The sequence below is a fragment of the Hipposideros armiger genome, unplaced genomic scaffold, assembly GCF_001890085.2.
Source record: "Hipposideros armiger isolate ML-2016 unplaced genomic scaffold, ASM189008v1 scaffold_201, whole genome shotgun sequence".
NCBI classification, from domain to species: Eukaryota; Metazoa; Chordata; class Mammalia; order Chiroptera; family Hipposideridae; genus Hipposideros; species Hipposideros armiger.
The window spans coordinates 2,480,782-2,503,744 of NW_017731551.1; the positions used below are offsets into that span (position 1 = coordinate 2,480,782).

The 22,963-nt window shown below is 45.2% G+C and overlaps 1 protein-coding gene across 1 annotated transcript in view; it reads left to right on the top strand.

The window, feature by feature from the left end:
- Positions 1-328: 328 nt before the first annotated feature.
- TBXAS1 (thromboxane A synthase 1) overlaps positions 329-22,963 on the top strand; it is a 135,608-nt gene continuing 112,973 nt past the window's right edge. Inside the window, exon 1 of the mRNA XM_019653250.1 lies at positions 329-577. Coding sequence (XP_019508795.1) covers positions 489-577 — 89 coding nt within the window. The 5' untranslated portion in view covers positions 329-488. The remainder of the gene's footprint in view (positions 578-22,963) is intronic.

Here is a 22,963-nt window from a genome sequence, read left to right on the forward strand (position 1 = left end):
TTTTTCATCAGGCTGATATCCACCCCAAGTTTTTCAGCAACATTTAGAGTCTCTGTATCCATATCTTCATTTAATTATGAATTAATTTTGTTTGTTTGTTTGTTTGTTTGTTTGAGAGGAGTCTCTAAGGACTACTTGTTAGAATACAAATCTATGGTTGCAACCATTTGTTTCTCAGTCAACCTGGGGTCAGTTGAACTGCTGCTTCCTAGGGAAGTTAACATAAATGTTTATTGACAGCACAGTCATAGAGAAAATGAAGTTGCTGATTCACTGCCTTACACTATAACCCTTTGTTTTCTTCCTCCTCTTCCTTCCTCTTTATAAGGAGACACGGAGCAACAGCACATTCTGGGAACACACTTGATGTGATGTTTTCTTGGTTGCCTCTTCCTTCTCCCATCTGCAGATCGTGGTTCTTGTAAGGGCAGGACATTCGGCCTCCATCTGTCCTCTAAAGGACACCCGTCTAGGGTCTCTGAGGAACAATGGAAGTCTTGGGGTTTCTCAAACTGGACGTGAACGGCCCCATGCTGACGGTGGCCCTGTCAGTGGTCCTCTTGGCGCTCCTGAAATGGTAAGTGCAGCCAGCACGTTCCAAGGACTGTGATGTCAGAAACAGCAGCCCTGGAGCCTTGCTGGAGCCAGGGTGGTGCATGTGGGAGTGTGTTTTTCTTCTTTTCTAATCTAGAGGGAGTTGAGTATTAACACAGCCTCAGAATTAAAAGCAAACAGCCAGGTTAATCTTTTGCTAAAATGCAAGAGATTGAGGTGTCAGGAAAGGCTGGTGGTGGTGATTCAGTGACTGAGAACGTTACACATAATTAAGTTTGAAAGAGATGGAAAAAGAAACAAGTCGGAAAAGTATGCGTACAAGTATTTCCTCGCACGCCGTCCTATCTTCTCACCTTGGTTTTCTAAGATCCTATCCCCATCTTGGATTTACAGCAGATTCAGCCTCTTGGTTCATGTTACTTTAAAAACCAAAAAGACGCAGAGCTCTCTGGGCTACTTGGCAGAAAGTCATTGCCAGGGATTTTCGGAGGTTTAAGGACAAAGTGGTAGAACTAATTTCCTTGTTTTCTAATATTTGATAGAAGGGCAGAAATTGCTATGAACATAGTGCATGCAGTGCCCACAAAGTCTGAGATCCTGAAAGGATCTCAAATTTAACCGAGAGTACCTCCCTGTGATTTTGTTAATTCAACAGTTTTTCCAAAGTCTGGCTCAATGGAAGGCCTGTGTCTGTACATTGAAGGCCCCACAATATGCAACATTTATGCATATTCACCTTGTCGGTTAAACTTACTAGTGACTCGGTCATAAACACCTGGATTTAGGTGGCTCTGGTGGTTGAAGGGAAAGTGGAAAGAAAGAATGGAGAACTTGAGTTTGAACAGAATTTCAATTTATGTTTCTGGTGGTAATAAAGCCTCCTCTAGATTAATAACTGGGAAAGCACTTTGGAAAGCATCAAGCATTATGCAAATGTGAGGTATTATTCTTTTGGAATTTGCATAGCTGAAAATGGAATTCACGTTTGATGTTCTGTGATGATGAAATTACTTCTTGGAAATTGGCTCTGAAACTCAGCTTCAGTCCCAGTGCTATTTTGCTTTTTAACTGGTTTAATTATCTTTTGAACTTTCTTGTTGCAGCATAGATTATCTTACATTGAGACCAGCCACCTGGAAAACCAGGAGCAAACGATAGCCGTCTCCCCCCACTGCTTCCATCTATCTCAACGTGTTTCTATGCTCAGTAATGCACACGGCACAGTGCCTGACACATAGTAGGTGCTTAGTAGAAGCCAGCCGCTATAATTAACTATCTATGTAACCTAAACACAGAGGAGCATAAGTCTTTGGTGCTTTAGGTATACTTTTAATTTCTTATGAATGTGCTTATTAATATTAATTTCTCATCGATAGCTATGTTCTAACTGTGGTTCTCAAAGCATGTCCCACCTGGGTCCTCCAGGTGGTCTCACAGCATCAATGTTTATATTATATACTTTTCTATATGTTTGTTTTATTGTCTTTTTCATTTCTGTGTTCTTAATGCCCAGTGCAGTGCCTGACATATAGTATGGCCTTGATAAATGTTCCATGAATGAGTGAATTGCATACATTAATATTGCTCTGGCCATGGAAAGGGTTATGTGTCCTGACTGAGAAGCTGCTGTAACTGGGCGTTTATAATCAGCATAGATCAGAGAGTCACGGACAATAACACCGCACCATTCAGCAAGGCAGCTGTGCATTTGTAATCCATTCCCAGGGCCATATTAATAACCTGGGTGAAAGACACAGAGATTAGATAAAAGCATGAAGCAGCGGTGGTTATCGTGAAAATATTTATTGATCTGTTAATGTGTGCCAGGCATGGAGTGAGGCCCTGGGACAAGGTCAGGAGACAGGAAGTCTGGGTCAGGTGCCCAAGGCAGGGGGAGATCCGGAGGGTCTGGGTACGCTCAACGCCTGGAGAGAATATTGGGGAAGGAAAGAAGTGGCAGAAAGGAGCGGCTGTGGACCTGGTGCTCTTGGATCTATCCCTTGATTCAGCTCCAGGAAACCATTCTTGGTGGCCTGTGGACCCTCCTGTTCCAGGCAAGACTCGAAGCAGCCACTGAGCAATGGACATCAGCTTGAATGAAGTGGAGCCTCGCTCCCTCTTGGTTTTCTTGAGAGGGTCCATGTGGGAGAGAGAGGGAAAGCTGGAGGTGAAGAGACACTCACAGCCCTCTGGCCCCTGAGGAGAAATTGTGGAGGGTGGCATGTCCTGAACACGTGCACACCTTCGTCTTTCCTTTAAGAGTTCCACCTGCCATGGGGCCAGGTCAGGCTGCAATGGAGAGACTAAACTCAGAGAAGGTCAAGTGGTGAGGGACACCAGGACTGCTTCTTGCCTCTTCAACCAGCCTGTGAGTTCTTTCAGGGCAGGGGGAAGGTCTCCTATCTCGCTACAATTCTGGAAACTTCTGTCCATGGCACAGATATTCTTCTAGCATTTGCTTTAACGGGGGTCACATTAAGAAGTACACGTTTATCAGCCCAGCATCCAGGACTTGAGGTTTGGCGCCTGCCTCCTTCAGCGGCCTCACCTCCCCTCTCTCTCACCTACATCCTGTGCAGCTTGTGGTTCTGTGAAGGGTCACATTGCTGCAGGTGCCAGTCCCCATGCTTGGAATGCCCCTCCTCCTCTCCTTTCTTCCATGTTAATCTCAGGGGCATCTCTTCAGGGAAGCGTTCCTGCTTGCCCAAGCACTTCCACGCCCCCAGTCAGTGCTGCTTTAGTCATCCCTTTCATCCCCCCTCTTTCTCTCACAACACCTTGCATGTACTGGGTGCCTAATAAATGTTGGCTGAAGGCTAATACTGGGTTGTCGGAAAAGTCATGATGCATTTTTGCAACAAAAATCATAGAAAATATACGTCATGACTTTTCCGACAACTCAATAATTCCAGCCTCTTATCTCTGCTCATGTTTTCCTGGTTCTTCTCATAGCCTTCACAGCTCAATACAAATCTTAATTCCTTTGCCCATGTGAATTACCACCCCCATTCCTGAAAACCTATTGTGTTTTCAGTTTGTACCAACTAGTTTGACCATTTTTCTAATGGTTGCAGGTATACTATTTTATAGCCCCTCTCGCCTTGTAGAGCAGAGGCCATGGCATGTACTTAATAAACACTTCTTAATTTTTAAGTGTGTGTTTGAAAGGAGAGGACAAAAGAGTTAATTTCATTTAAAAAGGGGCGGATTTTGATAGTTTCCCCAAAACATAATACTGGAAGTCCTAGCCAGAGCAATTAGTCAAGAAAAAGAAACAACAGGTATGCAAATCCAAAACTATCTCTGTTTGTAGATCACAAGATCATATATATACAAAATCCTAAACACGCCACACAAAAAATGTTAAAACTAATTAGTGAATTCAGTAAAATAGTTACAAAATCAACATACAAAAATCAGTTGCATTTCTATACACTTACAACAAACTATCTGAAAACAAAATTTAAAAATCCCATTTACAATAGCATCAAATATAATAAAATAGTTAGGAATAAATTTAACCAAGAAGGTAAAAGATCTGTGCACTGCTAATTATAAGACACTGATGAAAGAAACTGAAGACACAAATAAATGGGAAGATATCTTGTGTACATGGATCAGAAGTATTAATATTATTAAAATGCCCATACTACCCAAGTTTATCTACAGATTCAATGCAATTCCTGTCAAAATCCCAATGGCATTTAAAAAAAATTAATTGATTGGGGTGACAATAGTTAGTAAAATTACATAGGTTTCAAGTGTATAATTCCATAATACGTCATCTATAAATCACGTTGTGTGCTCACCACCCAGAGGCATTTTTCACAGAAATAGAAAAAACAATCCTAAAACTTTGTAAGGAACCACAAAAAGACTCTGAATAGACAAAGCAATATTAAGAAAGGAGGACAAAGCAATGCTGAGAAAGAACAAAGCTAGAGGCACCACACTTCCTGATTTCAAACTATAGTACAAAGCTACAGTAGTCAAAACAGCCTAATTTTGGCATAAAAAAATAACACATAGATCAACAGAACAGAATAAATCTAGAAATAAACTAATGCATATATATGGTCAATTAATGTTTGACAAAGAAGACAAGAATATGCAATGAGGAAAGGAGAAAAAATTGTCTCTTCAATAAATGATGCTGGGAAAACTGGATAAACACATGCAAAAGAATGAAATTGAACCCTTATCTTTTACCATACATGGATTGGTATTGATTATTTGATTGGTATTAATTGAAATGGATTAAAGGCTCAAATGTAAGACCTGAAACTGTAACACTCCTAAAAGAAAACATAGGGGAAAAGTCCCTTGACGTTGACATGAACAGCACAGGCAACAAAAGAAGAAAAAAACACAAGTGGGACTACATCAACCTAAAGAGCTTCTGCACAGAAAAGGAAACAATCAACAAAATGAAAAGGCAACCTACAGAGTGGGAGAAAGTATTTGTAAACCATATATCTGATAAGGGGTTAAAACCCAAATTATGTAAGGAACTCATACAACTGAATAGCAAAAAAAAAACCCCAAAAACAAAAACAAAACAAACAAACAAAAAAAGGGCAAAGGCCCACAATAGACATTTTTTTCAAAGAAGCCATACTAGTGGCCAACAGGTACATGAAAAGGTGATCAATATCACTAATCAGCAGGGAAATGCAAATCCAAAGCACAATAAGGTATCACCTCAAACCTTTTAGGATGGCTGTCATCAAAAAGATAAGACAAGTATTGGCAAGGATGTAGCACAAAGGGAACCCTTGTGCACTGTTGGTGGGCGTGTCAACTGGTGCAGCCACTATGGAAAGCAGTACGGTGCCTCAAAAAATAAAAACTAGAACTACTTTAATGACCCAGCAATTCCACTTCTGGGCATTTATCTGAACAAAACAAAAACACTAATTCAAAAAAAATATATGCACTCCTATGTTCATTGCAGCATTATTTGCAATAGCCAAGATATGGAAACAACCTAAGTGTTCATCAATAGATGAATGGATAAAGAAGATATGGAGATATATATAGGTTATATATATATATAATGGTTATATTATTTTTGCCTTCAAAAAGAAGGACATTCTGCCATTTACAACAACGTGGATGAACTTGGAAGACATTATGCTAAATGAAATGAGCCATATATTGCATGATATCACTTATATGTGGAATCTAAAAAAGTCAAAACTCATAGAAGTAGAGAGTAGAATAGTGGTTGCCAGGGGCTGGAAGGTGGGGAAACGGGGAGGTGTTGGTCAAAGGGTACAAATTGTCAGTTATAAGAAGAATAAGTTCTAGAGATCTAATGTACAGCATGGTAACTAAAGTTCATGATAATGTATTATACTTGAAATTTGCTAAGATTTGTAAATCTTAAGTGTTCTTAACACACACACACACACAAATGGTAACTATGTAAGGTGATTAATATGTTCATTAGCTTGGTTGTAATAATCATTACACAGGTATACTTATAAGAAAACACCAAGTTGTACACCTTAAATATATATAATTCGTATTTGTCAATCGTACATCAATAAAGCCGGGGAAAAAACCATTGGGATGGAATATGGGAACTCAGCTGAGAAATCTTGAGCATGTCAGAGCAAGGAAGCCACCGAGGTGTTCCCTGCTATAATCAGTGGTACAGGTGTGACATCCAGCCACAGAGGTGGGTATTTGCAGACTAAAGACCAGTTTGATGACCATTTCCAAAGTTTTGTTCCTTAAAATGTGAAGTTAAGTATAAAGCCCTTCTTGAAAATTCATGGCATGTCAAAGACCCAGAGGTTCTACAGTAAGGAACTATTTAACTCAGTGTTTCCTAAACTTATTTAATTAACTAATGCTGCATATGGCCATAGTGAGAAGGGCAATCTAGACCGTCTGGGACATTCCCCTGAAAACAGTGGTCAGACGTGTCAGCAGTCAGGCAGCTGCAGAGGGGCTGCTGAACAGAGGAATAAAACATGACAATTATCCCTTTGCAAGCTCTGAGGCTCCAGGGTTGATGATGTTTACTTCAGGACCCAGAGGGGACGGAGTCTAGAGGGCAAAGGAGGGCCAGTGTGTGGGGCTGGCTCCAGTTCAACATCAGAGCAAATGCATAACCACAGCTGTCCAGAATGGCCTTGTGAGGATGTGAGGGCCCCTCAGCGTCCATCAGGCATGCTGCCAAAGCACTTGCTGCGTGGTGTGGGCAGCTGGTACCGATGACCACCGCGTGCCTTCTAGATCTAGGCTGCAGGACTGCTTCCTAAACTGATGCTCTTGCATGGGTGGGCCTGTGATAAACCTAGGTGAGGTGCTGCTGGTGAAGAGCAAGTTGGATAAAACACACGTGGTCCCCCAGTGACTGCTTCCTCTTGCCCCCAGACACCTTACTCATCCTCCCTGGCAGTTCCTGTAGCACTGAGTGTCCCGGGAGCCTGGAACTACTCTCACAAAGCAGCTTCTAGGGGCCTCGTTGTAGTTTTGTGCCTGACTCTTGCCACTTGCCTCCCTGCCCCAGTCCTTTGGCTTCTCTGCGTCGGCAGCCAGTCAGAGGTGCATTTGGGAGGCAGGAGGGTCTTGGGCAGGGTTCTGAAACGCAGGGAAGAATTGACTTGGCTGAGGAGAGGCGGGAGTCGATCTCAGGTGGGGAAGTAAGTATCACAGGCAAAGGCAACATCCGGAGTTGTAACATGTGGTGGAACAAAACATTAAGAGTGTGAATAATGGACACAGTTTAGAAGCTCTTTTTGAAGGCCGTGGATAATTTCCCATGCCCCAGAGCATCTGGCAAAAGATGCATGCTATTCCCTCTTTTATTTTTTTGTACTTCTGTCGGCGATAGGATGGGCACTTTGGTTTAATAACTCAGTGATGAGCTTGGAGATAAAATTGAGCCTGCTTATGAAAACCAGGGCTGTGTTTCCTCGAGGACCATTTTCACAGAATATTATTTTTTTTGTTTTCTCTCTTTTAAGTAGTTATACACAATCTCCCTAGCTTTCCCCTCACTTTATTGATTTTCCAGAACGAGAGTACGAGGTGTGACTATAAAATAACGTGACTGATTATTTTAGCATACACACCAGAACTTATACAGCCAAATGAATTTTATGACCTTCAAAGGCGTTTTCCTGATAGGCTAAACCTTTACTGCAGACATGCCACTATCGGAAATGACATTCTTAACACTTTTCTTTGGGAATGATCCTTGGTGTTTAGATTCAGCCCTCTGACAGCCCCGAAAGCAACAAATCATCGTCTTTGTTGAGAATGGATTGCTTTTTAAAAACAGCCCAAATTTGGGCACATGGGTGATTAGAGTAATATTATTTTTAATCCAAAGCAACATGTGATTATAAAACAGTAAGACTGGTTGTTGTTTATTCAGAGGTTTTGGAAGCCTGAGAATTCTGTTAAACGGCCACACTCATTGGGCATATGAGTTGTTCTTAGCTGTTTGTTTCAAAGAAAACAGCAATAGTCTGAATACTTATAGCCATACTTTCTCTTATCTGGTAAGGAACTCAGGCTTCTGGTAACATCTACTCTTTGGGCAGACATGAAAGACTCACATTCATTCAATTAACAAAGCAAATCATCAGATTTATGTTGGTGTCTTACTGAGCTGCTTGAATAAATGCTTGGTGCCACGTTTCCTGGCAGGACAGTGGCCCTTCCAGGAATAAAGCTGTTGAATGAACCCTTCCCTCTACCCGTGAATACCATAACCACCAACCTCAGAGGCTGTCATTTGCCCCTGAGGGTTAAGTGCCCCATTTTCGGGAACCTCAGCAGTGTTACAGAGACCTGTTTCTGATTACGAAAATAACGTATATCAGAACATGGGGACGAGAGCTTGGGAGGAGGGGGGAAAGAGACAGGGGCCAGGTGCTCACACTCTTGTGGACTGGCACTGCAATTATTAAGAGCCATCTTGTTCGTGGTGTGCCAGAAATATGTGATATCACACAACTTCCTGGGGAGTGGGCCAGAGGAGGGGTGTCCGCTGAGTGGGGGTATCCCTACATCAAGAGCCCCTCGCAGAGTCTGGTCCTGGGGAGTGCTGCAGAGCCATCTAAAACTTCCATACGTCCTTGCAAAGGTGTGATGCTTAGGTGTTGCCTCAGCAGACAGCAATTCCTGAACAAGGTCCCAGAAACGGGATGGCCTTTTTTTTTTTTCCCTCAAAGGTATCTGGAAAAACAGTGTCAGAGACTGTTTCAAAGCAAAGCCAGCCTCTACAAACAGCAGCTTTAACCAAAATCCTGTTTTCTGAGCACTGCACATAGTCCTCCCCCTTCAGAGGACCAATGCTCTGCACCCAAACCAGCAGCCCTCCATGACCCTGCCTCCTTTGAACGCCATCCACGCTTGCTGTCCTATCACTATCTTGGCACTTGCTATATTATTTTGTTTATGCATATGTCCTTTCTCCCTAGCCTGACTATAAGCCCCTGAGGGCAGGGGCTGAATCTTAAGCCAAAGAGAGTGCCTTGTGCATGGTAGCTGCTCAATAAATGTTAACGATCGTAATCAGGCCTCAGGTAACTGAGACAGCAGCCCTGCTTTCAAACGATTACTGGGCCGTGTGTGCTTACGCATGCGCACACAAGCACAGCCCCGGGAGGGCTCCTCCTCCCTCTGACTCGCACACTGGTGGCACCGTGCTCTCACCACCTGGCAGAATGGCTTGCACATGGCTCATTGAAAGAGGAAATAAACGACTGCTTCGTTCACACGCTCACTGAATACCGAAGGTTTTTCTAGGCTGTTGCTGGTTCCACCTCATTGATGTGCAGTGGATAACATTCCCACGAATGCAGATAAAGTAATTGTCACATTAGGAATGGAAGAGCAAGGCTCTGATGCAAAAGGAGCGGATAGGATAGAATGCAGGGCACAGCCATTTAGAAGACGTGGCGTGGTGGGGGGAGCACAGGGCGGGGAGGGTCTGAGTGGGGTGTCCTGACCACCATGTGGGTGGAGAGGATTCACTCCCCCCCAGCAGAGGGGAAGCAAAGATCAACAGCTTCCTCCTCCCCTGTTCTATGGAACACGAACCCCACAGTTTAAAGCAATGTTCTCTAAACTCTTCACCACCACCCACTCTATATCATCTCCCCATAGGTTCCATGTTCTATTGTCCAAACAACAGTGTGTATTTAAGCAACGACTGATTTACTTTCCCATTTTTTTAACTATTCAAAGACAAGCTGATGGAAACTCTGCCAATGAGAATAGCTGATCAATGAGATAACCAGCCTTAGTGTACCAAGTTATAATCCCACGCCAAAGCAAAGAAACTTGACATTTCAGTTAACCTGCATAATCTTATTGTCAATAAACACACAATTTACGTTAGGCTCTTGGAAATGTTGGAAATATCTCAGGTGCCCCCTTCCTACCTTCGCGGATCAATAGGCATCTGGGGTCCCCAGACTGTGAGCACTGTGAAGCACAATCAGCTATACATTGATGGGTTTGAATGCTGTATGAACACAGACAGTGGCCAAAATTGGTAGCATCATCTCATGATACAAGGGATGAGAGAGGGAGGTAGCTGGGAAGGTTTCAGAAGGAATGTGGCATTGTAGCAACCAGCTAGGCCTTTACAGTTTCGGGCAGATACGCTTTTTCCACCGGATGACCTTGGGCAAGTCACTATTGCTGCTAGTTTCGTCATTGTTCAGAGAGGGCTAACATTCCCTGCCTGTCAGCATTTAGCACCCAGGCCTGCTCTCCCTCACCCCTGACAGTCAACCAATCCACAGTCTTGTCTCCTAAGTGGTCCTTTAATCGTTCCTTCCTCTCTAGCTGCTCTTGTCTACTGTAGTTCAGGATTTCAAGAGCGTCCTTGGCTAGAAATAGCCTCCCAAACTTGTGTCCCTCAGATGTGCCCTATAACTCTGCAGCCAGAATAACAACCCTTGAACAAACCACTCTGCTGCAACAAAACCATCCACGGCCCTCTCGCCTAGGGGATGAAGGCCCCCTGGCCTGGCACACAAAGCCCTCTCTGCCCTAGTCCCACCCACCTTTGCATGTTCATCTCCCATCATGTCTCACCTGGCACACTGCTCTCTGGGGTTCCCAGTCCCTTCCACATACCATCTGTTTACACCTATTTCCTTCCCTCTACTAGGGTGTCCCCCCTCCTTCATTCAGGTGAGAGCTTCTGCATCCCTGTGCTCCTGGCCCCACCACACCTCGTACCTTCTCTCTCTCTCACCCCTTCTCTGGTGCCCCCATTAAGAAGGTAAGCTCCCCAAGGGCAGGACTGGGTCTTAACTCAGCTTTAGCCTAAAGTGCCCAGGACTGTGCCTGGGGCACTCGATGCATTTCTATCAGGTGACAGGCACTCAATTATTTGTTGAAGCAAACTGAATTAAAAGAGATCACATACAGGATTTCATGTGGTAGGTGCTTAGCATAGAACAACTCATGTTAGTTGTTCTTTGATGCTATGAATTTATTATCATAGAGAATTTCCACTCATTCCTAGGTGCTTCCACTACAACCAGCTACCACTCCATTTGTTGTATAACAAAGTTTCATTGACTTGCGCTCTGGATCTTAATAAAAGACTTGGGCTTCATAATTCAGGCTAGATTGGGCTGTGGATTGAAGTTCGTCTCTGTACAATTTATGAAGGAAGGATTGCTAAACAAAATCATAGGCAAAGGTGACTGCTGAACCCATTCAGGAAAATCAACTACTCTCAGCCGCTCTAGCCACATCTCACTTCATCAATATTGCCTTCAAAAACACACTAAAAACACTTCATTCCTGGCTGCCTTTCTTCCGCTTGGTGTAATGGTCCAAACCTGGGACTTTGGAACCAGCTTCAAGTCCTGACTATCTTTGTGACTTTAAGCAAGATTGTAAGGTCTCGCTGCCTCAGTTTCCCCACCTGTAAACTAGGGATAATAATAGTACCTACCTTATAGTATGTTGGGAGGATTAAATGTTTGAAAACATAAGTACACTTGGAGCAGAGCTGGGCACAGTTTGTGTACAATAAATGTTAATCATTATTATGATTCAATAACTGCAGCTTACACTCAACAATAATTGCATACAAGATACTAGATAGATTCTGTTTTGTTTTTTTTTAAAGATTTTTATTGGGGAATTGGGGGGTTGGGAACAATGCTGGGGAATTGGGGGAAGGGGAACAGACAAGTTGCTGTCGTTTTGTTCTTCAGTCTAATTGTGGAGGACGTTGCTTCACTGGCCCAAGTTGGCACCATCATTGTGCTCTTCCCGGGCAAAGCACATCAGTCGCCGGCTTCTGGACATCAGTCGCCGGCTTCTGGATGGCCGCTCACGCTGGCTGCTGGCTACACACGGTAGCCCATGGCAACCCACTGCCACAGGGGCTGCAGCCTACCGTCGCCGCAGCTCCAGGTTGAGCTGTTGTTCAGCATCTTAGCTGTGGAGGGCAGTGTCACTGGCCCTCATATGTGAGATCCGAACCGGGGCCCTCTGGCGTCCCAAACCAGTTCTTAACCATCGCGCCACTCGGCCGGCCTGATTCTGGTTTTAATTTAATTTTTTTTAATCACCATCCAGAATTCTCACATTATCTCCAGGAATGCATTGAAGTGAAGTTGAAAGGGCTATACTTTAAACAGGTGGCCTTATTTTGAATGATCTTGGGCTTATACCACTGGGTAGCTTTTGGCCTTGAATAAGATGAGGTTTAAAAAACGCCTATTGGGGGCCGGCCGAGTGGCGCATTGGTTGGGAGCTGGCTTGGGATGCCGGAGGGCCCCGGTTCGGTTCCCACATGTGGGGGCCGGTGACGCTGCCCTCTGCAGCTGGGATGCTGGACAACGACTTGACCTGGAGCTGGGCTGCCATTAGTGGCCGCGACGGCAGGTGGGTTGCCATGGGCTGCCGTGTGTAGCTGGCAGCTGCTGTGAGCGGCTGTCCGGAGGCAGACGACTGATCTGCCTCGCCCAGGAGGAGTGCGGTGATGGTGCCAACATGAGCCGGTGGGGCAGCGTCCTCCACGGCTGGACTGAGGAACAAAGGGATAGCAACTTGTTTGTTCCCCTTCCCTCAATTCCGCAATAAAAAATCTTAAAAAAAAAAAACACCAAAAAAAAAAACCCAAACCTGAAGATCTTTAAAAAACAAACAAACAAACAAACAAAACGCCTATTGGATTTAGCAACTTAGACGACTTAGGTGACGTTGGGGGTGGTCACTGATGGGGTGGTGGGGACAGAAGCCAGAATACAGCAGGTTTAGAAGTGTTTGGTAAGAAAGGCAGTTGAGAAGAGTGTAGATTTTTCTTTCAAGACGAAGGTCTGGGATGCCAGCTGAATTTCGGGGCATCAGTATGCAATAGTAAAGTGGGGACAGTCACCCTCTTCCTGTCTCCCCAAAAGGGAGTAGGAGCACTTTGTAAACATCAACTTATATCAATCTTACATCAGCTTATAATATCAGTCCATTGGTGCAATTGTTTACCTCTTAGTTGTAAATGTTTAAGAAGAAAAGAAAATCGATTTCTTGAAAAGTGCTCGATAAATCAAGCTTTAAACTCAACGTGCTTTCCAGGAAATTTTCAAATTTTCCTACGACAAGATTTACATGTATCCCTTGATTTGAACAGTAAAAGCCCAATTTTATTTTCCATTTGATCTTTGTTTCATTGGTTGACACTTGCCTTGCCCTTGGGTTTCAGAACTTGAAGTGTAAATGATGCATATCAAATCAGTAAATAAATCCTGGTAAGTCTTGTTCTGCTCTCTCTCGTAGACCAGCTCTTTTGTTTCCTGCACACGCATGTCCAAGCCCTTACCTTCATTATCCCTTAACTATGACACTGTGATGTTTCCTTGCAGGTTCAATTCTCTCCCATCTGAAAACATCCAAGTAAGCCAGCCAACTAGCCACCTCTTCTTTGACTGGGTTATGTCCTACCCCAGCTATCACTCCACTGTCCTTCCCTTCTCAGCCAAATGGCTTGAAAGAGGACCCCATAGTTGTCCCCTTCAGCCCTGCAATGGGGCTTCTGCACCATTTTCCACCGAAACGACTCTCTCCAAAGCCACCGATAAATCCCTAGTTCCTAAATGGACTTCACATTTCTCAATCCTTCTCTTTCTTTAGTGCTTTGCAATATTTGACTCTGGTGTGTTTAGTCTCTGTTACTGTTGGGTATATTCTGGAGCGCTCGGGTGTGTAGGGGTACAAAAAAGGTTGAGCACCTTGATTATTATCTAAAGGCCTCATGTTAAAGATAAGAACATGAAGGTCCAGAGAAGTGACGTGAGTTGACCTGTATGCGTCGGCTATTGCTGCCATAATGCTGTATAACAAACCTCCCCAAACCCACTGGCAAACAATATTTATTTTTCTCACAGTCTGTGGGTAGCTCTGTTCCAGGCTGTGAGTGGGGTTCAGATCTGCTCCACAGGTGTTTAGTACGAGGTCCAAGCTGAAGAGAAAACTCTACTCCTGACAGATCACAGGAATGCAAGAAATGCAAGAGGAATAAGCAATGTCTCTTGAGGCCTCAGCCTGAAAGTGGCTTGATGTCACTTCTGCCCATATTCCTTTGATTAAAGCAGGTCATGTGCCCAAGCCTATCATGAATGAGGAGAAGAAGGCTCCACCCTCTGTAGTGCAGGTCCTTCACACTCACAGAACAAAGCACGGTGATGTAGAATTTAGATACAGGGAGGACGTGAAGAACTGGGAGCAATGATTCAGTCTACCACAGGCTCCAAGGTCACATGTCTGGGTTCTAACCTCTGGCAATGCCGAAATGAGAGGACAAAACAAAACAAGAAGCTATCATAAAAACAGGACAAACAAACAAGCAAAACCTTAAAGCTCATGGACATTTGGATTTTTAGCGTAAGTGAAAACAATGATCTCTGAGAAAAGGACAGACCTTGATGGTGAATTTGACAGCTGCGACACTGACATGAAGGTCAAGGCGGGTCTTGGCGGTGGAGTGGTGAACTAGCATGAGTGCGGTTTAGGGGCTCAGTGTGGACCTGGGCAGGGCCCTGGGGACGTACCCAGGATTTCTAGCTGAATAAGTGGTGGAGGTCAGGGGCTGACTGATGATGGGGCTAGAGTATACCCTGAGAAAAGCAAACACTGATGTAGGGGATGGGGTGCAGCTGCCACATAAAGGGCCCAACTCTAGTCCAGAAAAGCAGGACTAAGGGAAGGTGCTTCTGAGGCCTAGAAGACCAGGAATGGATGTCTGGATTCCATTTCTGGAAGAAGCCCGAGTCTAGAAAGTGTAGAGTATTCACCGTATCCTGAAATACAACAACCACGGGCATCCTTGCAGATTGTGAGCTGTATTGTTTAGGACAAATTCATTGTTCTCCACTCGGCAGCAAATTTATGGATGCTGTGATGCCAAGAAATGGCTATGGATGAAAAAATAAACAGCTCTGGAATGCTTTTAATTATTCTCATGGGTGCTAGAGACCTACTGGGTGATTAAAAAAAAAGAAATATTTTAGGATTATGTCTTGCCCTTCCCGAAACTACCCCTTTGTGCTGGCTGAAAGAATAAAGGGTGTAACCCAGTATCACAAGGCCTGTTACACTGGGTGGCTTCAACTTCCAAAGATAAAAAGTGACTTTTATCTCCTTTCCATGCTCCTCCCTGTCACATGCTTTTGTACATTCTCTTCTAGGTAAATCGGAACAGGAAGGTACTCCTGTAACCCAAAACCAGCCAAGAAATTTCATTTCTTTCTTCCTAGAAAAGCAGTGTGTTGACTAAAACAACTAGAATATAGGTTAGTTAGTATAATCATAATAAATAGCCCTCCCCAAAACCCAACAGACAAAATAAAAAACAAAGCACAACATTCAGAGTGAGCCAGGAAAAACAATGTTTTTGAATTAATGTTTTCCTTCGTTAGGGTTATTTTCTTTCCATTTTGCTTCCTCTGACTCCAGAGTAGTCAGGAAGACCCCTCCCCACGACACACACATGTGGGTTACGCTCTTTAGGCCTTTTCCAGGGCTGTTGATATAGCTCTGATGGCCTCTGCGCTGGGTTGAGTAGTGCGCCGCCCAAAATCTATGTCCACTCAGTACCCCAGAATGTGACCTTATTTGGAAATAGGTTCTTTACAAATATAACCAAGTTAAGATGAGTTCATACTGCATTAGAGTGGGCTCTAATCCGTGACTGACGTCCTTAGAAGAAGAGGGAAGTTTGGACACAGGGACACATAGAGTGATGATGATATAAAGACATAGACACACCAGGAGAACACCATGTGATGGTGGAGGCAGCAGTTGGAGTGATGCAGCTGCAAGCCAGGGACTCCAAGGATTGACGGCAACCCCCAGCAGCTAGGAAGAGCAAGGAAAGATCCTCCCCTAGAGCCTCAGAGAGAGCCTGGCCCTGCCGACACCTTGAATTTCAGCCTCTGGTCTCCAGAGCTTGAGAGAATAAACTTTGGTTGTAATCTCCCAGCTTGTGGTACTTTGTGATGGTGGCCCTAGGAGACAACGGCAGCCTTGTTTCCTCATCGGCTTTGCTGAGTCAGAACAGACCCATCAGAGGCCTGATTAGAAGCTCAGGCCCTTTGGTGAGACAGAACAGGCCTGGGCTGTGGCCTGGTCACTGACCAGTGGACTGGTCTCTAGGTCTCAACTCCCTCATCTATACAATGGACATAACAAGGATGCTGGTGGAAATCAGAGGCCACAATGGTTACAAAGTGTTGGTACAATGCCTGACCCAAAGCAAGTGCTTAGTAAATGTTAGCTATTATTAGCCATATGGTTTCCTGAAGGCTTTAATCCATTTTTTTTCCACCCTAGCTTGAAGTTTCCCTGATTTTATTTTTCCAGTAAAAGCCAAGTAGATCCTATCTATTCTCCCGTTGATATATGATGGCATCTGGCACAGTGCCTGGCACCAAGGAGGCACTAAATACATCTTTTTGCAATGAAAAATGGAAGGTTTTTTCATGGTTTCAATACCTCATCATAGGAGGATACAGCTTACAGTCTTGACAAGGCTTAGTAACCAGCCTGAAAAACCCAAGGTGAAACTTTGGAAGAAGGATGTATTTTAATTACATTCGTTCACACTGTGGCATAGGTGAGGTGGTCACCAGCTGCCACGATGGTCCCAAAATGATCCCTGTCCCCTGGTAGCCACATCCTTGCATCGTCCCCTCCCCCACTGTACCAGGGTCAGTCATATGACCATTAGAATACAGAGAGGTGACAGGATATCACTTCCAAGGTTAGGTTATAAAAGACTGAGGCTTCCATCTTGGGCTGTCTCTCTTGGATTGTTTGTTCAGGAGAAGCCAGCTTCCATGGAGTAGCCCTACAGAGAGGCCCACAGAGCAAAGCCTGCTAATAGCTACCAGAGTGGGCATGCGAGCAAGTTCTCTAGGCCCTGACAAGTCTTAGGTCACTGCAGCCCCAGCTGACAGCTTGACTGTAACCTCATGGGAGACCTTGAGCCCAAACCGCCCAGCGATTCCACTGCCAGATTCCAGACCCTGGGAAGCTGTGTGCAGTAATACATGTGTGTTGCTTTAAGACACTTTGGTTTTGGAGTCATTTGTTACATAGCAATAGATAACCAATGCAGGTGTGGAGACAGGAGTGGCTGGGATGAGCCAAGGCTAGGACAAGGATTGTAATTATACGAGGGATTATTTTATAAGGTACAGGAGGCATCAGGAGGCCGAACCCCGATGGGTTGGCTATGGGAAGCCTAGGCAGGTTCTGTGGGTCTGCGCACCTGGTCCAGAGCCCAGAGCCAGAACCAACCACACTGATGAGCAAAGGGCTCTGAGACTCTTGGTCATCTTAGGCTGGAGCTCTTGCCTTTTGACCTTGTTTTATATGATTTCCAGTGGGACCTACAGTTGATCACTGTAGCTAAGAGGTCATCAAATGCCAACAAGGGAACTTGCCAAGAATCAGGTCATCGCAAAGATTTGGGTACTAGAGTAGCAAACAAGACGCAGTGGGATTATAAATATTTTTGAAACGCTCCCAATATTCTTGTGTTATTTTGATTGCCTAAGCTCTCTAAGTTATCTGCCAAGCTGGGAGACAGAATTGGGTTTCCTAGGTCTGTTCTGAGCTATCGGGCAGGTCACAGTGCAATAGAAAGATAGAGATATTGGCTGGGTTTATGAAGACATAGCCAAATCCAATTGGCCTACTAGGCTAGATACCAAAGAAATTAGAATCATTCTGTGCACCCACTACAGGCACCTAATGCCCCTGAGTACCAACCTTGGCTGCTTAGAGAGTTACTGCACTGGCCGAAGAAAACAGCCCCACTGTTCTTAGCACAAGCCAGGTCTTGACTTTAAATTTACCTGTCCTTGATTCAAGTCATGGGGCCCTGCTGACTCAGTGGCTAATCTGATCAATTGATTTAATTCCAGGGGATAGCAGAGTCCTGTGAATGGCATGTCTTTCACAGGGACCTCAGAGTCCTTAACCTACAGAAGAGAGCAAAGCAGAGCTTTCCTCACTTCCTGCCTTGTAGACAGGTTGGGTATCAGGCAATTTGCTGCTCTGCAAATGTAAAATGGGACACAGTACAAGGCTCCCAGAACCAGACAGCCTGGGCTTGAATGTCAGCTCTGCTGCATACTCGCTGTGTGACCTTAGGTGAGTTATTTAACCTCTCTGAGCCTCTGCTTTCCAACTGCAAAATGAAGATGATCCTAACAGCACCTCGCACAGAGTGTGGAAGGGGTTGAAATGAGTTACCATGTCTGAAGCACTTAGAGCAGCTCCTGGCCGCTGGGAAACATTCCATAACTGTTCGCTATTATTATGCAGGACACAGAGGCATACTAACAGTTTGTGCCTACTCTGTGCCAAGCACTGTGCCCTCTCAGGGCTTGAATTGTTGCTGGGGTTCACCCAAGGCAGATGTCTCTTTCACAACAACATCTTAAGGGTTCTTTGAGGACTTCATAAAAACAAAAGGATTAGCTACAGATGACTAAGCCCACATGATGGAAACAGAACCAGGTACAGTAAATAAGGAACTCAGGCAGGATTATGTTCCTACAAACAATACACTGAGTTCTCCTGCTCTTCCTCTGCAGTCCCTCTGCATTAGGGAGCCGGTGGGGTGGCCAAGGAAAAGTCTTCCTGCCTAGGACAGTCTGGGTGGACTCCTAGAGTGGGGAGCCCGTCAGCAGAAGCCTGAAGAAGGATCAGGACTTGCCAGGTGGAGAAACAGGGTGGACAAACCAGGCAGGGAAAAGGGAAAACTGAGACCAGAGTGAGGCAGGCAAACATCTGAGGTTATAAGATTTAAGGAGGCACGCACACTCAGGGTCATGCAAGAGCAGGGTCAGCACTTGCACATCCCAGAGAATGAGCGTCTCCTTAAATGTTGGTCTCTGGATGCCTAGAGAAGAGCATGGGTAAAAGCCTAGAAGAGTCGAACAAGCTGGCATAACAAGTCCTGCAGGATTGTTGGCGTCTAAAGGTGTGGGACTTGGAGTCAGGCTGGGCCAGATCATCAAAGGCCCTCTGGGCCAAATAAAGGAGTTTAAAGTTTGCTCTAAAAGTGACATGGAGTCAATGAAGAATCCTGAACCGGGCCACGCCACGGTCAGATTTGCATGGTAGCAAAATTCTTCTGGGACGAGTGTGGATGGCAGATTGGTGGACGAGGGGAGAACCTGGAGGCTGGGAGGCCAGTTCAGGATGCTATTGAAGAGTCCATGGCTAAGGAAGAGACCATGATGGCATGATGTAGGGCAGTGCCAGTTAGAAGTAAGGAAAGAACTTATACGAGATGCTTTGAAAGCAGAATTGACGTTACTTGAGGATTGACTGCAGATGAGGATTGAAAAAAAAAATGGCACTGAGGTTTCTAATTGGTGACCAATTTAGAAGCCATGGTGAGTATTGGGTAAGATAAGAAGTGTATGGAAGGCAGTTGTCAGGACTGTTCAAGGGAAATCCCAGGTTCCCCTACTGGTTTTCCATAGGATACACTCTCTGGGGGTCGGCATGTGTCTTACTCACCCTCTGGATGCTATCCACACGCTGTAAGTGTCGCTGAACTGAACTGAGTGCCTTCTAGACCCCGTCCTCTCATTCTGCTCGTTGGCTTCCAGCGGCCTTAGGGGTATCAAGGTCCTTTTAAAGATGGCTGTGTAACTGGGATCAGACCAACACACCAATGTGTCCAACCTCCTGTTCTGGACCCACAGGATCTCAGGGCTCCGACTGGGTCCGCATGTCCTCGGTGGGGGCCTGCAGTGTGACTGGATGCCAGGCAGAGGCCAGGCTGGCCTGGGGCTCTGGGTGGTGGGGGGAGCGGGAGGCAGAGGTGAAGGGGAGTCAGGGCTTGTTGGGAGGCTGGGAGGCTTGAGCTGCCCGGTGAAGAGAGCCTTCCGAGACTCGATTTAGGATCGGAAAGTCAGCCAGAGAGCAGGCTGGAGGGTGGCGGGGTTCTGAGACGCAGCTGGAAAGGCCGAGGCAGCTCGGCTGAGGGTCAGGGGGGCGGTCAGTGGCTGCCCCAGTGGCCAAGCCTGGGGCAGGGGAAGTGCTAAGGCTAAAGGGTAGCATTTAGAGGCGTGTGCCGGGGCTAACATGCCCCCACCCAGACACAACCACACACACTGACCTTGTGGTCAGCTAAAGCCCCCAGATTCTTCGCTGGGAACTTCAGGGAGGCGTGGGCTCACCTTCCTGCACTTGAGAAGTTTGGAAAATATCTGCTCTGCGTGCACTTCCCCACCTTCTCGTGTAAATAGTGAAAAACGCAAGCCTGAGCTCTTTGAAACATTAATTAAAGGCACCATAGTTTCCTTATTTAACTAAGGGTTGCTACCTCATTTGGGATTATTAGCAAAGCAAGACAGTCTTTGTTGTGCTTGACAAAGTGATTAATTCAGGCTCTAGGTGAATTTTGGCTTTCTCAACATCTTTTGATGTGCTAAGATTCCCCAGTGAGGACAAACACCATCAATTACTTAAACAAGCCATTGCCTGGAGAGCACAATTATCAGCAAGGCCCAGTCTCCTAATTGGCAGATGGAAAGATAGAAATGAACTCGAGCTCTGGCCTGGACCTTACCTGCCTAGGAGGAGCACGAGTCCTTTTAATTGTCTCATGGCGATGCTCCTACTGACCTGGGGCGACCTAGTTATTTTTTCCTCCGCCTCTGCAAAAATGCATCTTGGGTGACTTGTGTCTCTAGAACCCAGAAGCTGCCTGTGGCTCCCTCATGAGAACCTCGTTCTCACGGGCAGGGCTGCGGAGCTCGGTGTTGGGGGAACGTGGAAGAGAGAAGTCCACGGAAGCAAGAGTCTTACTTGATGGGAGTTTGTAAGGAATTCTTTGGCTTCCTGTTTCCCAGTCTAGAGCCGAATTCTCCAGCTCCTGGGACAAGCAGGCTGCGGCAGGCGGTTCCCCTGCCCGACAAGTCAAGGGATCAAGGTCCAGCTACAAGAGGCAGCTTTGCATTTACAAATATATAAACATATAAAACTCTATTTAAATATTTTTCTATTTAAACATTGTACATTTAAATGTACTGTAATACATGTAAATATATTTTATTTTAAAATATTATAAATATATTTTTAAGTGCCCTAAGCCATTACTCTAATTTCCCCTTCTCCATCCCAGAAGAGCGTTCTGGGGGAAGGTTTTATGCTGCATTTATATATGTCATTGGTTTTTCCCGGTGGTAGGGGGTGCGGGGGCGCTCAGTCTAGTTAAATTCAGTCAAATACTTTAAAAAAAAATCCAGAAGTGTTTCGTAAATATCAGCCACTTAACCGGGTTTAGGACATAATTCAATTGAGCTTTGTTCTATTTCTGAAATAGGAAAATGAGTTGCATGTGTCGTCACATTGTGAAACTGCTCTTTTCTCTCCCTTCATCCTCCTCCTTTAATTCTCACTGGCACAAACTGGCGGGGCACGCTCCTAGTGTCTTTCTGTGACCGACTGTGCGATGTGCCAGAGAACTGGGGAACACAGGCTGAGTGAGGCTGGGCCTAGCTCTGGGCCTCCCTCTGAGTCCTTTTCTGAACCACCAACTCCAACTCCACCCCATTTGCTGCCCCGAGTCATACAAGGTGTTAGCTGGTTTTCTTGGGGCAGGACGGGCAGGGCTCTGCAGGCTCTGCAAGCTCTGCAGGCTCTGCAAGCACACCTGAGAAGGCAGAGCACACTGGGCTTCCGCAGGTACACAGCGTTTTCTCCCACCTGACCACTCTCCCCACCCCCCACCACCCCTTCCTTCCTCGGACCTCCCAGGACACCAGCCCTTCACGGGCTGTGGGTGACATGGCTCTGTTTATCATACCAGCTTTAACACCTCTGTCCTCCGTTCAATGGTTTTTCTGGAGGTGGGTCCTCTTTGGCGTGCCCAGTTTTTGTTCTGTTTTTGAAAACTGGCCTTGGGGCAAATCTAAAGCATAAGGACCACTCGCCACTTTTTTTTTTCAGGTTCAACAAACACCTTCCAATCGTTAGAAAGAGCGCTCTTAAGTGATCAAAATACAAAGCATACGTTTCAATTGGCACAGCTCCTGACACGTGATGCTTTTTTTGCTGCAAGGATCATAACGGAAAGGCTTAACTGTCTGCCATCAGCTGGCGATGGTCTGTCTGGCCCACTAGGTTGCACTTGCCACGTCACTGCAGCATCCCTGGCACCCAGCGTCGTGCCTGGCATGTCGGAGCCATGTAGTGAACACGTGTCAACCCAATGACTCTCTTTATTTGTAACATGGTGGTTAACATTAGCCCTAGTCGTGATAAAGGAATTCACTTACCCTTTCATGAGGGTAAACTACTATCATAGTTTGGAAAACACCCAATGTCAGATGCAGACCAGCTCTCTTTAGTTCTGAGAAATGAAATACAAGACAATGAAATTCATTTGATCTACTTCTCCATTGAGAAAGGACTGAGACTCCTCCCTCATTCCCTGGCTATGGTGTTAAGCTATCAGCCAAGACAGGGACACCCACACAGAGCATGTGCTAACATGTAACCTGCTTTCCCATCCAAGAGCCACTTCTTCCCAGCAGTGGCCTATGGACCACCTGTGACAGGTGACATCATTAGGGGACTTCACGGGCTTTTTAAATTTTCCGTTGTACACTGTTTATTTTTTGCCATTAGTTGTTATTTATGGACTATTAGTTGTTATTAATGGTTTTCGCTTATAGCTGCAACATGACGTTTCCTTTTAAAATAAATGCATGTGAGTTTCTCCAAAGGGATCTAGGAGTAAAATAGCACCAGCAATTTGCAGATACGGCAAAAATGATAAAGATGCTATACAAACGACTGAATTGAGAAGATTAACGTCTTAATATCAGTTGAGAGTTATTGACTCAACTGGCTCCCCTGCCCTGAAAAGTTTGGGATAAAACCG